Raw genomic sequence first — 16,657 nt, 5'->3', positions numbered from 1 at the left:
ATCAACAAAATCAGACTCCTGTTCATTGTCTACATCCATGACAGCAGAGGTTTGACTCTTCTCTGGTTTTTGGCTTTAAGAGAGAGTAACACACGTTCACAAATACTAATACAACTTTCATAGTCACATATTAGCATTCTTACTCAAGGTGGTGCTCCTGTTTGAGTTAACTATGACTGTCCACCATTTGGTGTTAGGTAGGTTAAACAGTGAGCTAAATGGCAGCCTTAAAGTAAAAAGAAAAATGTAAGGAAGTGCTGGCTTACTGCAAATTTTATAGGAGTGCACATGAGGTTATCATCCAGTGCATGCTGGTTAAGAGGGCCAATATCAGCAATACAGAGCAATAAGAATATAACATACTGTACACCCTGCAGTTCTGTTGTTATATGTCAGTTAAAACTGTAACTAATCAACGAAAGAGGGCAAGGAACTGATATGGCGAGTTGTTCAGTGAGACGATCACAATCATCAAGTGCGTCATGACTGTCCTGTCATGACGCAGCAATTCTTGTTTAAAATCTAATATATGAAACTCAGAAATCTGTATTTGTGTCAATGTGACATTATACATTTATTGGGAATATTCCTTGAAGTAAACTTTTTGAGTCCACTCTGACCAAAAATGTTATCAGACAATCACTGCCAAGAGTTCACAGACTGTAACAATTCTTCTCAATATTGGCACCATTTTGTAAAAAGACAAAAAGTGTAATGTTTAATAACTTTCAGCTGCCATAAACAAAAATGACAAATAACAAAACCATTGCACACAATTTTACATGAAAAATATTTCTCATAAAATGTAAACATATGATTGTGTACAGATCTGATTTGAAGATAAATGTCTACATAAGTCACAGATCAAATAAACCGCCTTTATGATACAGTCATGTCCCCATTTTATTTTAGCTCAGAGGCTTAACCTACATTTTGTTTTATAGTTTAGTAGTATAGTTGTTGTATAGTTTTATGGTTTACAGCTATCTTGTTTAAGATAGTGTGTGCTGCCTTGTGATGTTGTTCGGCATTTATAAAACATCACTTATCTGCCCTTCCTCTGTGGACACTGGATCTTGTAGCCCACCCTGTAGGCCTGCAGGTACACACGCGCCTGGTTTATCCTGGAAACATATCCACAAAGCATTTATTATTACTACAAATATATACTGATCTAATTTAGCCTTTACATGTTTTAACAAATAGCACTGTAAGCCACCTCTCATATTTTCTTATGCAATAGTGATTTGTCATGAACTTATATAACAATTTACTTATCAAATCTATCTAGGGGATCTATTTTGCCTTTCCTTATTTTCTTTCATATTAATAATGATACAATGTTTGACATTCATATTAAATGTATCCATTTTTTTTTAAAATAATGAGGTAAATGTGTGAAAAAGAAATTCCAGTAAGCAAAAACCCGAGGAATGAGTCCTAAAACCCGTGTATGAGTGAGTATTTCAGCACTCCCAGTAAAACAAAATTTTAATTTGTTGAATGGGTTTTTTGTTAAATGTCTGAAATAGGCCTATGGTTAACACAAGCTTAAGAGACTTTCACGTTTTGTTCTACAACGTAAAATATGTCAGTAAATCCCCTGCTGGTGAACTTTGAAGCTTTTATGTGTCTTAAGAAAGGCAGTTGTTCACAAAATTGTCTAAATGACACTACAGAACAGCCGTGCTGAGCACTGCTTTACAGCATTGTTGTGGTGGCAATGTAAAGTCATGCCACCATGGTGTCATTCTTTTACAGCCTAATGTTAGCTTTTTACTTCTGCCGGTTGCATTTAGGCTTCAAAAATCATAAAGATTGTGTTCATTGGTGAAAATTTAGTTAGTCCAGATCAAGAGGGTGTAATAGGAAAACAAATAACCTGTATTTAGTGCAAAGCTGAACTCCCAGAGGTCCACAGCGGTCAACGTAACTCTCTCGGAACGCCTTCCTTACCGCTCGAGCCATACTGACCACAGTGGTGACCACAGGGCACGTCCTAGGACACACAAACACAAAAATGCACAACATTAAGGTACAGTATGACTTGACAACTATGAATGTGCTGATGAATTTAACTAACTTTAAGAGTTCCTCTTTGCCTAAATCTGCACACATTTCATTATCTGTTCAACAATGTGAATTAAATATCACTCGCAACACAAAAACATAAATGAGGAAGCCATATGACTGGTGTTAATAATTATCTTGACTTCAGGTATTTATTTAGGTCTATTGGTCTTTTAAGCAAGTTCCTCTATTGTGAATACTTCACATTGCCCTTTGTACACAAGCTTCACAGGCTTAAAGGTCCAGTGTGTTTAGGGAGATAGATCAGCAGAAACGGAATATAATACACAAAATTTCTTTCTAATGTCTGTTTGTTCAAAACCTCCTGAACTTCCAGATCTGAAGTTATCGGAGAAAAAATATCAGCACACATTAGCAGGTGCTGGGTTAGCAGACCATGTCCGACATGCCAAATTGCATCAGAGAAATGGTAATTTCTAAATTTCAGCTGGCTATAATCTGCAGTGCTTACAGATGGATGCCACTAAATCTAGTGGGCTTTCAGATTGACACTATCTTCGCAGAAGACAAAAGGTGTTTTCCAACGTATTTTAGCAAGCTTGATGGATAGCAGCATGGTCAATAAATGCACTAGTTCAGCAATTTTAACTCAATGTCCATCAGGAAAATTCCTGTCCTGTAAAGTGCGTCAGAGCTGTTGTTGGCCTTTTTGTTGCAGTTATTTGATCACATATAGGTCATGACCAAAGTTGCTTAGACACCCTGAGCAAAGTGGTTTGATTTTGTTCTAGAAAACAAGGCAATGAGCAATTTGGCCAGAAATGTTCTGCAAATTGCAAGATTTAGAAGATTTAGAAAAAAATCTCCAGAAAACTATATTTATAATAATTACATATTTAAAACTAAGTTACCAAATTATTATTATTTCTCAGCCATGTTTAGGTCTTTTCCTTTTTCCAGTGTTTTAGTTTTTTTGTGTAATTTTCACATTATTTTTTGTAATTTCTTAATTATTGTCTGAAATTGCTCTAACCTTCTTCCAATGCTTTTAAAAGAAATCAAGCCAATTCGCCTAAGTTTCAAAGGGTTAAAGTAACACTGGTGTTATTTGTGACTCTGTTCTTGATGTTGGTGTTGTTCATACGTACAGTCTCTCACAGCGCAGGCCTGCAGTGCCCTCCGGACAGGTACAGGTGTTGTGAGGACTGCAGGTGGCCCCGTGTTGGCAGGGTGGCACACAGGGGGTGATCACCGCTACAGACACACAGCAAGAGTCTTAATGCAAAGCAGTGGCAATGAAAGGTATTTTGAACACATGCAAACACACACACACACACACACACACACACACACACACACACACACACACACACAAACAAACAAACAAACACACTAACCTGTTTCACAGAGATTTCCAATAAATCCTTTGGAACAGCGGCACCTGTTGAGGCCCACACACACTCCACCATTCTTACAAGGTCTATGGCACTGAACCGGCTCTGAGAGAGAGTGAAGCCAATAAAATAAATAATAGAGGGAATTAATGTAAATATGATCTTATTTGATCTGGGACATCAGTATGACCTGGTGGCCTGGTTTAAGTATCATGTGTCCTGGAATTGTGACCAAGACAAGCTGGACTGTACACTGGACTGTTTGTTTTTCATGCAACATCATCCAGAAAAGGAACACAGTTCTCTGTTCTCTTTCCCAGGTCACATTATGGATCAATTTTGAATGAATGATGAAAAAGCTGTGGAGTTGAAAACTTATCACAGAGGCTGTAAATCCAGCAGCCTTCAGAGAAATCAAGAAACATTAACTTTTAGAGATTCTGATGCTGCTCCAAAATCTGCCTACAGCTCCACTGACTGGCTGCCTAAAGAACTGCAGCAGCAGTTCCCAATCTTACTGGCTTTAACTTGACTGTTTTAAATAAAGATATGTCTACTTGTGACTAGGACTGAAAGGTATGACCATTTCCATTATAGATTAATCTGATAAATGCACAAGAAGAAAGCAATGAGCAAAGAAAGAAGTGATCCAAAAGTTTAAAAATGACCTGAAAATTAAGAAAAGAAAGAAAAAAGAAAGAAAGAAAGAGAGAAAGAAAGCCTTTTGATGCTCTTTAATAAAACAATGGCAACAGTCTCTCCTATGGACTTCACAGTTCACAATAATATACATATAGCCAGACCCCTCCGATCTTATTTCTGCAGCTCAGCCAGATAGGCAAAGAGCAACTTGAAAAGACACGGCTCAAAAATTCCCCCCAAAAAGATATCAGTAAAAAAGTTACAAGTTACCTGAAATAAGTAGTAAAAAAACAATAACAAACAGGAAAACAACCCAGAAAAGTGCAGAAAAGTAAAAAATGTATGTATTTTTTTCTGAAATATGTTTTAAATATATAATTATAAGAATTAGAAATACACTTTTCTAAAACACATTCCCTAATTTTTGATCATTTTCTAATGTTGATTTTGACATTTTTGTCAAGTTAGTCATTGCCTTTTTTCCCCCATGTTTTTGAAAGAAATCAAACCAATTTGCTCAGGTTTCAGAACCTCATCAAAGTGAAAGCCCTTAAAAGTCATATGGTTTTTTTTATTCATGATGTTTTCTGTTTGGCATAAATTAGCACAAGCAGGGGATTATTCTCATGATTTTGACAATTATTCATTGCTGATAATAATAATAATTTATAGGTTTTACTACATTGATACATTTAAGATGGGTCTTGTATAAAAAATGTATGCTGACTAAAGTTCCAGTTATATTAACAGTGTATAGCCACAGAAACAGTGAGCGTAGTCTCACCTATCTGGCAACGAGCTCCTTGCCATCCACCAGCACATGTGCATTTGTTGACATCCACACATCTCCCCCCGTTTTGGCAGGCAGGAGTGCACAAGGCTGCAAAACAAACATCATGCTACTAAACATATTTTACCAGGCAGTGCTGCTGACAAGCATGGAGGCTGGAAAGTAGATGTGATTAGCTACCCCCCCATAAGTACCTGCATTACTGAGGTAACTCGTGCCAGATGTGTTAATGGTTTTGTTACTCACGCAAAAGGCACTGAGGGCCAGTGTAGTCAGACGGACACTGGCAGGTTTCAGGCCCCACACAGCGACCACCATTAGCACAGGGCAGCTCACACACAGCTGAAAGAATGTGACAATGTGACCATCTTGTAATTGCTCATGCAGCAGTGTGTTTCTTTTAGCACAGTCTGCGTTGTTCACATATTATAGCATATTTCCCCCTGTATATAGACAGTGTCTCTGCAGTATTTGCTTGTATAGAAGTGGAGCAAGTCTTTATTAAACATATAATATGTGCATAATATATGCATCTTAAAGACCTGATTTAAAGAACTGGATAAAAGAAAGAAATTTTTGACAGCTTCTTGCAGACAACTACAATCCTGACATATGCGCAAAGGAGATATGATGTGTCCCTGATTAAAGTAATGGATTCCTCTGGGCTTAAAAATTGGAAATGTTTTGGATAGTATACACAAATGCAAAAAAGTTACATGATATATCTTTAATGTCAAAGTTTATGTACCTGTGTGGCAGCCTGCTCCAGTCCAGCCAGGAGGACACAGACACTTGTTCCAGCGCATACATGTACCTCCATGGGCACAGGGTGGGGAACAAATGGCTGAAATACACAATCAACATCCATTTCTTGCAGCAGCAGCAAATAACTGTGTTATTCATGCATATCATTCAAGGTTTGTACCTGAGCAGCCTAGTCCAGGGTAGCCTGGGGGACAGTCACAGCTGTTTGGGGCCACACACACTCCATAGTTATGACAGGGAGGGTCACACACAGCTGGAGAGGCAGAGAATTTAGTAATTCAACCCTTTAAAACCTAACCAAATTGACTTGATTTCTTTTAAAAACATGGGAAGAAGGCAATGAGAAACAAAAGAATAAATTGCCTCAAAATCTGCAAGGAATTACTGAAAAGTACAAGAAAATTTCCTGAAAATTAGTAGAAAGTTTGTTTTTTTTTTTAAAAAAAAAAAAAGGGATTGCAAATTATATTTCTGTAACATCATTTTAAACAAGTAACTATGGCAATGCCTATTTTTTTTCTTTTTTCACTCAACATTTTCCCCTAGCTTTTTAAAATTAATTTTTGGACTATTTCCTTTGTTCCCATTTTTTGAAAGAAATCACACCAATTGGATCAGAGTTCAAAGGTTTAAATACTTGTGAAATGCATCTGAAAAAAGAGCACTTTCTTTTGTTAATGCTTTAACCGTTGTCACTGTTTTAGATGTGTGACTCACGCTTGCATTTGGTGACGTCATCAGTTCGTACTTCATACCCCTCCCTGCAGGTGCAGTTAAAGCCACCAGGATGGTTCACGCAGAGCTGCTCACAGCCTCCGTTCGTAAAGTCCCCACACTCGTTCACATCTTATGACAAAGGACAATTGCACAGCTAAACAGACCAACATTTTAAAAAAGTGAAACAATTTATGAGACTGCCAGTTAATTTCCTTTCACGCTGAACAGCCAGAAAAGCTTGGCTGTGTGAATAGGAAACAAGCTTTTCAACCAAGAAAATGTGCCCACAACTGAATCAGTCAAAGTCATCAGACAGTTGATCAGATTTCTGCACTTCTTGTTAACCCAGCTGATGTGATTTCAATTGCAGCTATTTAAAAGGGACTTCAAATGCCATTGAAAGCAATGAAATATATGAATAAAAGGTTTAATTTTCAGGAATAAATATGTACAATCAGAGCCCACGGTGTCATCAGAAGACAGAAACTCATCAGCAAAGGTGTCAGTGAGGAGAAAATATTAAATCTCACCCACGCAGCTTCTCCCATCCTCGCCCAACTTCCAGCCTGCCTGACAGGTACACTGGACTTGGCCCTCAGCCCTCACGATACAAATGTGGTCGCAGCCACCATTTCTCAGCCTGCAAGATGTGACATCTGTCCGTGTGCAAAAGAAAATAATTTAATATTGAATATTCAAAATTTATAAAACTCATGTAGGCAGAGCTAAAAAGAAAACCTATGCATCTGTAATTTTTGAGCAAAAATGCAAAAACTCTCTAATTACATCCTCTTAATTATGAAATAATTTTTTAGCTGTTCTTTTTCTTATTTTCTAGCAAACTGAAAATCTGTAATGTTTGTGGACCGACAAAACAAGACATCTGTAGATGTCACAATACATGTTTTTAAAACTTTTTTTGATAATACTACTTTTTTCAAATTCAAGATAATTAATTGAACACGTTAATGAGAAACATACTGCTGCAGGTGAGGCTGTCTGTGTCGAGCAGCAGAGGAGGAGGGCAGTGGCAAGTGTGTCCTCCGGGAGAGTTGGTGCAGGTGTGAGAGCAGCCACCATTCTGGAGTTTGCATTCATCAATATCTGAGCGCGCGCACACACACACACAAACACATGTATACAAAAACACATGGTAAACAACTTTTTTTCATACCGTCATCTCTGCTGTCTCACTAATCTCACTTATCCTGCAAACTGTGCCCTTATGACATCCACTTATATCTGGGAATAAAGTATGTACACACGCAGCGAATGAGGAAGTGAGATAACATATTCACGGCTGTTCTTGTCTCTTCTGCAGCCTGTTTAAATGAGTCGGTAAACAGCAATGAGAAGTGAAAGATTGTCGGTGAGTGACTGACCCACGCAGGTGTGGCCATCAATGTGCAGCTGGTAGCCCGGCCTGCAGGAGCACTGGAAGGATCCCTGAGTGTTGACGCAAATGTGCTCGCAGGTCCCATTCAGTACCAAACACTCATCCACATCTGGAGAGATCAGAGACAGTCAGTTAACTCTTCTCTGATGACACGACACGGCTCATTCAGACTTCAGTTGCAGCACTATTTGCAATTCATTTTAGCACTTAATTCAACGAGTTTGGAGGGCCAGGTGAGTGAGGTTTGCAAATAGAAGACACTATAATTAGAGGCAGTTTGTTTGGATCAAGGGACCAAAACTGGAAACGGCTTTTGAGGATGATGAACTGAAAAGAGATGGTCTTTTTGATGATGGAGCTGCCTTCCATGTTGGTGCAAATTTGGGATTACAGCTCATTGTGAATGAAAAATGCAAATTCTTTCACAGGCTTCAAAAGTCATTTTAGTTGTTGTTTGAAAGTCATGTTAATGGAAAAACTTCATCAAATTAGTTGTAAAATATGTTGAAAGTCCGGTTAAAATCATTTGATGTAATTCATGTTGATTTAATAAAGATATTTTGTAAAAGATGGCATAATGGTAGCTTTCTTTTAGAGCAGTGAGGTAGGTTACCGTTTCATCAAGAGGGTTTTTGTGCTTTGATGTTAATTCATGCAGTTGAGGCTCAATGACTGAACCATGTGGGTTAAAGTATTTTATTTTATCATTTTTTACACTGCTGTCCTGTGGAAGTATTTTCCTTTTCCAGTGAACATGCACAAGTTAATCCAACTCTATATTTGTGCTTCAACTCAACAAAGTTAGGATATCTCCACTGTATAGTAACATTTTATGTATTTCTGAAAAATGTTGAGCTGTATCCAATACATAAAGTTGTTGTGAGTGGAGCAACCTTCTGAGCTGTGTTTTACCTGTGCAGTTGCGTCCATCCTGGTCCAGCTGGTAACCTGAGGCACACTGGCAGCTGTACCCTCCTGGTTCGTTGGAGCAGTTGTGTTGACAGTGGCCGTTGTTTAGAGCACACTCGTCAATGTCTGTGAACATAGACAATCCTGAAGAACTGATCTCTGCTCAATGCTGTGTGCCAAAGTGCTGCTGGCACACACAGGTAATCGTTAGCATCACACAAGTATCACTGGCCGGCCCTCAGTGATGCTGAGCACCACTAAAAACACACACAATGCTTACCCACCAAAACAAGAGTGCCCATCTCCATTGAAGCCCTGGTAGCATTGGCAGAAATAAGAGCCGATGATGTTGCCACAACGAGCGTTGGTGTCACACCCATGACCACCTGATGCACACTCGTTTTCATCTAGAAAAGGAGCACACAACCAGATTTTTTTTAAACGATACAGTTCATTTCCATTCAATAATCATTATTCTGCCACTCGGGATCATTTTAATGGAAGGCATAACAGTGAGTATTAAAATACACGCAGACAAGGAAGCTGACCCCGTCTACAAGAAACAAGTTTTCCATGGAGGGACGTCGGCACTAATTGCTTACCTTCGCAGTGTGTGCCGTTTCCCCGGTAACCTGGTCGACAAACACACTTGTAGCTCCCAAGCGTGTTCTCACACACACCTCGACCATCACACACTGCAGGACTCTCTGTACATTCATCCACATCTGGGACAGACAAAGAAAATATCGCATACACACTCGTCACATCTTGTGCAATCAAACATTTTACTGCTTGATAAAAAGCAACTGTTTTCTGTGCAATGCATCACCTAATTTGAGTTTCTAAACCATTTACATGTCACCAAACCCTAATTAAGTCTTTATTAGGCACAGCTCATTAAAATATTTTCCCTGCATCCCTATGGGGAGTTGCTGTAGTAATATCAAGGCCCTTACACACCAAACAGAAATGGGAGTTAGCACATTAACAACGCAACCTGATGTTTAAAGAGTGAAGAATATTAACTGTGTGCCAATTAAGCAATATCACCCTCGAGATCATGCTATTGTACTGTATATCATCACGGGTGAGATTCGGTCATAATCACATCTTTGGCAGCTTGTTAACTCCCAGAGAATAGCGGTATACCAAATCCGTCCATCATAGCTGCTCCCCTCCTGCGTTGCAGGTAGGACTTGTGCATGAGAAGAAATTTAGCTCAGGTATTTTTTGAGCGATGATACGGGTCAGACGGGATTTCCTCACTCTTCAAACATTGATACAAGCTACAGTAACATTAGATATCTACTGGCTGTTAACATTTAGTTAATGGTTTAGCTGTAAAGCAGAGTGATACATGAAGAGTTAAAAGTCCCAGTGATGTTGTACTTTATATTAGCACTTATTGGTCGGAACTAAGTGTTGTATAATGAACAATAACACAAACAATTACTAACCGTTTTTGCTGTAGATGAGAAAAATAATGTCACCTAATATAACAAGTTTGTTTCAACCTCACGCTCTCTTGACTTTCCTCTCTTCTGTCTGTCTTCTTGTGCGCTGAGCTTAACTGCCAATCAAATGATTTCATTCTCCCACGAGCTTCACTGTGTCTGACGTCAATTCAACATGCTGAATCAGCCAAAAAACAGCTGACAATGGCCAACACGTTACAAAGGTGTGAGATATACTGCAATAACTTTGGTGGCGCTCACTGACAGTGTTGGTGTGTCAGGGCCCGAAGAGAGTTTTCTTGTCAAACATGTAATTGTAGAAAAGATCATAAAATATAGGTAATAAGAAGATGTGATCACAAGAAACTCTTATAAAGACTGACTTTTTCTGAACATTCCTGACTTTGCTGATGATTTCATTGTTAACTCAACATTTTAACCCCTCAAAATGCAAGCAGCAGGTGTTAAACATAGAAAGCAGATCATACCTTGACACACGGTGTAGTCTGGACACACAGGACCTGAGACCAAAAGTGCAGAAGAGTCACAGAAAAAAACCCACAAGTGAGATGTAAAAAAGAAAGCACATGGAGTATTAGAAAAACATTTAAGAACATGACAGGAAATTAGTCATTACTGTAAAGGTGAAAGAGCAGAGACAGGAAACAAAAACAAAGAGTAACAACACATGCGAGCAGCAAAGCAGCAGAGCAGAAGATTACAGCTCCCTATTTCTGCAAAGCCTTTCTGTCTGGCAGCAGAAGTTATTAAGTCTGCAGCAACTCAAGTGAAATATGAGAAAATCACAATACCAGCACAACTCTGGACATCAGTCTCATCCAGCTGTGGTGAACCTTAACGCCAGACTTACCAGCACAGGCGGGGGCCTCTGCTCTGAAGCCTGGTCGACACTGACACACAAAGCTGCCGGGAGTGTTCACACACACGTTTCCAAGCTCACGGCGACACTGCTCCTCGAAGCTGCACTCATCTACATCTACAGAGAAAACAGGGACTATGAATAAGCTTTTACGTGTCACCCTTGTATTGATTATACAGTATAGCAATGATACAGTGGTATGATGAAACCCAAACATCCTGTCAAAGAGTCCTTAGGTAAGACAATTTACCCCTCACTGGTACCTTGGTGCAAGTGCTCTGCTGTAGGTATACATCCAAATTCAATCCAATCAATATTGATTTATAAAGCATGTTTAAAAACAACAGAGTTGACCAAAGTACATCAATAAATAGATTTTTAAAAATAGCATAACTAACATAAAACAGGCAATACATGCTTAATAATATGCTTTGTACATTTACATTTCAAAGTCATACATAAAAGATGTCAACATCAGCCTCACCTACACAGCTTTGTCCATTTAGAGCCATTACATATCCCGAAGGGCACGAGCAGGTGAAGGAGCCAGGGGTGTTTCTGCATTCAGCTTCACCCTGACAGGCCTGCAGGCCCGTCACTGCAGCCAGAGCACACTCATCTATATCTGTAACACCCACACGTCACACATGCATTATGACCGTTCTACATAAGGCTGGAACAGTAGAGATTATCACCTCTCCTTCCAACATGCTCTCACACACAAACTTTACAGTACATCCTCTCTGTGCCTCTCTCTCTCACACACAAACCAACTGACGAACCCTGGCACCCTCCAGCACCCATCAGGTAACCACGGAGACAGCTACAGGAGTAAGAGCCGGGGGTGTTAGTGCAGCTAGCATGGAGACCACATGGTCCCGGTCCCTCTCCTTCACACTCATCAACATCTGTGTAGTAGATAGAAGATAATACATTTTTTCTAACTGACATCACTGTATGCAAATAATCATATTAAACAGGTCTTACATGAGGTCGATGACCGACAACATGTAATATAGCTTTTACATATCACATGTATAATTGTTATAAATAAAGCAGATTAGAGTTGAGACAAGGGGAACCCTTTTTCCTAAAGACTGGACTGTGTCACTTTTTAAAATATTGATACCCACAAATATTGTTTATTAATGTTTTAAAACCTTGGATGGATTACTGAATGGACCTACTGGGCTGGGGCCCAGGGGCCCAAAGTGTCAGGGTACTAATCTACAAAATGTGACTTAGAAAAACACGTACTGACCAGCAACACTTAAAAGGACTACACAGGACAAAAAAAGACCACAAAGATCCACAAAAAACTACAAGGGGACATAAAAGACCACAAAGAGATGCAAAGGAACAAGTCACAAAATATGTTTTTTTAAAAAAGGGGCAGAACCACAGACATAAAATGACAAGATACAAAATTACTTCAGAGAGACACAAAAAAACCATCAGAAGACTCAAAATTATAAAAAAGACACAGAATTGACTCAAAGACATGTAAAACAACTACAAAGAGACCAAAAAAACAGCCAAAAACTACACCGTTATCTCAAAGAGACGCAAAACAAACAGTGAGGGGGAAAAAAAGACAAAACAACAACAAAGACACACACAATGACCATAAAATACACAACATTTTCTAAAAAGCCATAACATTATTAGAAAGAGATGCAAAACAACAACAAAAAGCAGCAAACCACCACAAAGTCTATGTGTCTTGCTGCTATGCAATAGAGGTGGTGGGGCCTTCTGGAGGTCTGCGCCCCGGGGGGCCATTATCTCATAATACGCCCATGTTTAAAACATGTCCTCTGCAGTGGATATCAGGTCATTCTTTTTCACAAAACATACTAGTCAGTCTATTTACTGTGCATTAATTGTGTTTTGTTTGACTATTATTGGTGAATTCCTCCAACAACAATAAAAATAGCTGCAAAAAGTTTGAGACTTTTTCTCATCAGTTGCCTCATTTGTATTCATTAATTGCATTTTTTCCCATTTAATGATGTCCCAATGTTACACACAAGACCTTCAGTTTAACACTAGTTCTGTCGCTGATTCTCACCTTTACAGCCTGCAGCGCGCTCGAGACTGAAGCCCACAGGGCACGTACAGTTGACACCATCCTTCACCATGCCAGCTGGACAGCCACAGTCTGTGCTGTTCTCCAGCAGTACCTGGTTTCCTGAACACTTAGGAGCACTGGGAGGACTGGGGCTCGGGGAAACTGTGGTAGTCAAAGGAGCTGCTACTGTAAAAGAAGAAAACAGGATAATTTTAGGAGAAGGTGAGGGACAAAAGAGAACACAGCAAAAGTGGAAAAACTCACCTGTGGTAGGTGTATGGCTCTGTGTAGTTTCAGTGAGATTTCCGATGACATTTTCAGTCACCTCATTCTAAAAGAGGAGAAAACAACCAACTTAATTTTCAATTTAATTCATGGACGCTTAACTTTCTGTTAAGTGTTTCATTTATTTTTCCAAATACCAAAACATTCCCTGACATAGGACCTTATAAAAAAATTACATATTAATGAGAATTTAAAAAAGAAAAGATAAAAACTATGCTTAAGTATACTTTTCAAATCGAGTACAAAACTGAGATGTACAGAGAGAGGAGGCATTGACAGCAGAGCAGGTTCAGATACAGTGGAAAACATCAGTGACATTTTGAATGATATTTTGTTACAATAAAATGGATATTTTAAAAAATATCCTCATTGATTAATACCCCAAATATGATATGACTTGAGTCCACCTTTGTGTAAAAAGTCTGTTTTCAGTTGCACACTTGCCATCATTTGTTCCATTGTATAAACACTTTTGAGTCTCCACATCCACTAGGTAATAGTTGGTGGTTTTGCATCTTTCCAGCTCACCGTTATCATTTACTTGCCAATCAAAAAAATTATCCTCAGTTTAAACCTCACTTTATCTCACTTTCTAACAAAAATATTAATGGGTCTGATGGGACATCTACTGTAACTCCATAAGTTTGTCAATTTCTATTTTAAATCTTCTTCAAAAACCTTGGAATTATTGGGCAGTCCCAAAATATATGCATGTGGTCCCCAGTTTTTCCACAGTTTCCCCCACACATTGGCACCAGTAATCAGAGGAGTTTTAAAGTATCTGATTTTTGAGTTTCCAATCAAACTCTTTTCAAAATCAACAAGGACATTTCTAACATGAAAAACTAGAAGTGGTCACTGGCCTGGCTCTTGGTGAGCTCCGCCTCTGTGTGTTTCAGGACTTCATTTTCCTCAGGGCTGCTCAGAGGCTCAGACACAGATGAAACCAGCAGCAGGGCTGACAGGAGAGTCCTGAGGTGAGTCATCACCTGAGGGACAGGAGGAGACCGCAGGGCAAAATTAAAACAGATTCAAATAGGTTAATAATGCAAAAAAAAGACACAATTTTTGGTGTAAATTTTGAGCATGAGGCAATTATTGTAAGCTAAAGGTGAATGAGTTAATACTCATATGAACTGTGTGTGCAGTCACTGCAGCCTCACAGTGCATGTCTAGGCATGCAAAACAACACAGGGGTAAGATCACCCTGTTATTAAGTGAACATCAACCCCCTGGGCTGTCTGCGCAGAACAAAAGAAAGCAGCTGCAATACAGCTGCACGTTTTAGATGAAGTTACATTTGAAAATTTAAAAAAACAGCCGTTTAAGAAAAACTTGTGCAACAAAATATCCGCAAATCAAAATTACTTCCGTTGCATTAACTGATAGAGAAATGATGAGATACAAAGGCTAAGAAAAAGTGTAACAAACTTAGCCGACTTACCCGAGTTAGATCTACTCGCGCTTACAGACGTGCTTGTTTCACCAGGAGATAGACGGAGACAGCGAGTTATCCAGATGTCAAAATGTTATCTTCTCCAGATGCGGACTCGTGCAGCCGCCAGCCAGCTATGAGTGTGTCAGTCGGTATAGGGGGCTGTACGCTATAACTTACAGCAGTGACTCCACATCCTGTCCAGGGACTCTGCACTTCCCATTCCACAAATCCCACAGCTCCGCTAAAGAGGAGCAGCGGTCGGGCCCGCAGGCTGCTCCGCGTTATGGCCCTGCTGTGAACCCTGACATGAAGGTGATAAAACAGTCCAGAGACTCGGTCAGCCAGGGACCGTGGGAGGTCTAAGAGACTTCACAAGCGAGTTCATGAAAAGACTGCATATTACATCATGTGTGATGGTGCAAACATCTGGATTTTCTAGTGACAGCATCTCTGGGTGAAACTTTCCTTTAGAGTTAATTCATAAAAAGTGATTTTTCCCAATAAGGCTTCATTGTTGAATATATGCACTTCTTTAAAACTAACTGAGTCAATGGTGTAGCTTTATCTGCTAATCACTCTGTGTGACAGCAGAATGTAACTAAATACATTTACTAAAGTACTGCACTTAATAATTTTGTGGTACTTGTACTTTAATTTAATATTTTCATTTTATGCTACTTCTACTCCACTTCATTTCAGAGTTAAATATTCTTGTAGTCTACTTTTTACATTAGTAGTACTTTTTACTAGTTACTTCATTTTTTTATATTTTGTATCAATAATTTACATTTCCAAATAAATTATAATCACTAAAGCAATAGATATGATTATGTTGGAAAAGGTTGCTTTCAGACTGAAAGATAATGATGGTGAATATACTGAGACATGGGCGCTGTTGCAAAGTACTTAATGTCAGTATAAAGAAGAAAATATAAGTCTGTATTTTTATTTATTTTTTTTATGGTTTATTTATTTTAATTCTTATTTATTTTATGTTATAACTGGTGTATTTTCATATGTGTGTGTGTGAGAGAGAGAGAGTGAGTATACATCCGAATACCGGAGTATGTAAATACATTTATGCACTGTGTATCTGAGAATGCAAGCCATGGCACTGTGGACTGTTAGGGTGGCTCATAGCAGGAAAGGGTTGGACTGGGATTTTTGAGAGGGATGTTTGGGTTAATTTAATATGTAAACAAAAACTCCTCATAATTCTGGTATTTCTGCTACTTTGGTACAACTACTGTATTATTGCAATACAATGTGTTTACAAAAATAAATAAATAAAGCTGAAAAAAATTCTTTGCCAGAAGAAAGCATTCCTTCACAGCAAAAACATGCAATGCAACAACATGAATTATATATATACGGTACAAATAATCTACATGTAAACTGTTAAGCAAAAAAGAAAATATTTGGATGTATCCCATATGTGATCACCAACACTCTGATCAGCAACTGCAATTTAATTACATTTTTTTTAGTCAGTAACTGTAACTGTTTACAATTACATTTATTGTGTAATTGTAAACAATTGCCTGTCCCTTGTCACTCAACACTGGTTAGAATATATTTTCCACCATTAGAAATGTAAATGTTTTTTTTCCTGAAAACACACTCCTCATAGAACATATTGTCTATACAACTATTAATATCTTTTAACTGCTTTATTTGCTCATAATATGTATTTAAACACATAGATACCTCCTTGTGGCAACAAAATAAGGAAAAAATGTGTTAAAATAAGGAAAAAATTACAAATGTTATGCCCTGATTTTTTTAAGAATAAAATTTATTACATTTTTCCTTATGAAGCAAAAGTTGAATTTTACAAAATATTGTAGCGTCATTGAGAGACAAATCTTTTGAAATAATTATAAAG

The 16,657-nt window shown here is 38.5% G+C and overlaps 1 protein-coding gene across 2 annotated transcripts; it reads right to left on the bottom strand.

The window, feature by feature from the left end:
• Positions 1–766: 766 nt before the first annotated feature.
• On the bottom strand, positions 767–15,468 carry LOC121963731 (uncharacterized). Of its 2 annotated transcripts, XM_088077830.1 has the most exons (23): positions 14,779–15,467; positions 14,198–14,323; positions 13,314–13,380; positions 13,050–13,235; positions 11,761–11,886; positions 11,463–11,603; positions 10,970–11,095; positions 10,587–10,619; positions 9,247–9,369; positions 8,929–9,051; positions 8,648–8,770; positions 7,722–7,844; positions 7,321–7,443; positions 6,870–6,995; positions 6,340–6,468; positions 5,783–5,875; positions 5,606–5,701; positions 5,104–5,199; positions 4,852–4,947; positions 3,429–3,530; positions 3,180–3,285; positions 1,883–1,999; positions 767–1,124 (listed from the first exon to the last, which is right to left on the bottom strand). In XM_088077830.1, exons 2-23 carry the CDS (start codon positions 14,318–14,320, stop codon positions 1,046–1,048), a joined length of 2,457 nt encoding a protein of 818 aa, XP_087933956.1. In that variant the 5' UTR covers positions 14,321–14,323; positions 14,779–15,467; the 3' UTR covers positions 767–1,045. The 2 variants fall into 2 exon arrangements, with proteins under 2 accessions (XP_087933956.1, XP_087933955.1); XM_088077829.1 differs by lacking the exon at positions 10,587–10,619 and having other exon boundaries at positions 13,050–13,380; positions 14,779–15,468.
• Positions 15,469–16,657: the final 1,189 nt, after the last annotated feature.

Source organism: Plectropomus leopardus, chromosome 5, assembly GCF_026936395.1.
Source record: "Plectropomus leopardus strain MGB_pleo_1.0 chromosome 5, ASM2693639v1, whole genome shotgun sequence".
Lineage (NCBI taxonomy): Eukaryota > Metazoa > Chordata > Actinopteri > Perciformes > Serranidae > Plectropomus > Plectropomus leopardus.
Note: the sequence above shows the minus strand (reverse complement) of the source record. Positions and strands in the feature narration are given on the sequence as shown.

Excerpts from the sequence above, each read along its gene's own strand:
- LOC121963731 (XM_088077829.1), bottom strand. The coding sequence starts at position 14,320 with ATGACTCACCTCAGGACTCTCCTGTCAGCCCTGCTGCTGGTTTCATCT. Across the intron at positions 6,996-7,320 it reads AGACAGCCTCACCTGCAGCA|ATGTCACATCTTGCAGGCTG; the intron begins GTATGTTTCTCA and ends GCACACGGACAG. Across the intron at positions 3,531-4,851 it reads AGGAGCTCGTTGCCAGATAG|AGCCGGTTCAGTGCCATAGA; the intron begins GTGAGACTACGC and ends ACTCTCTCTCAG.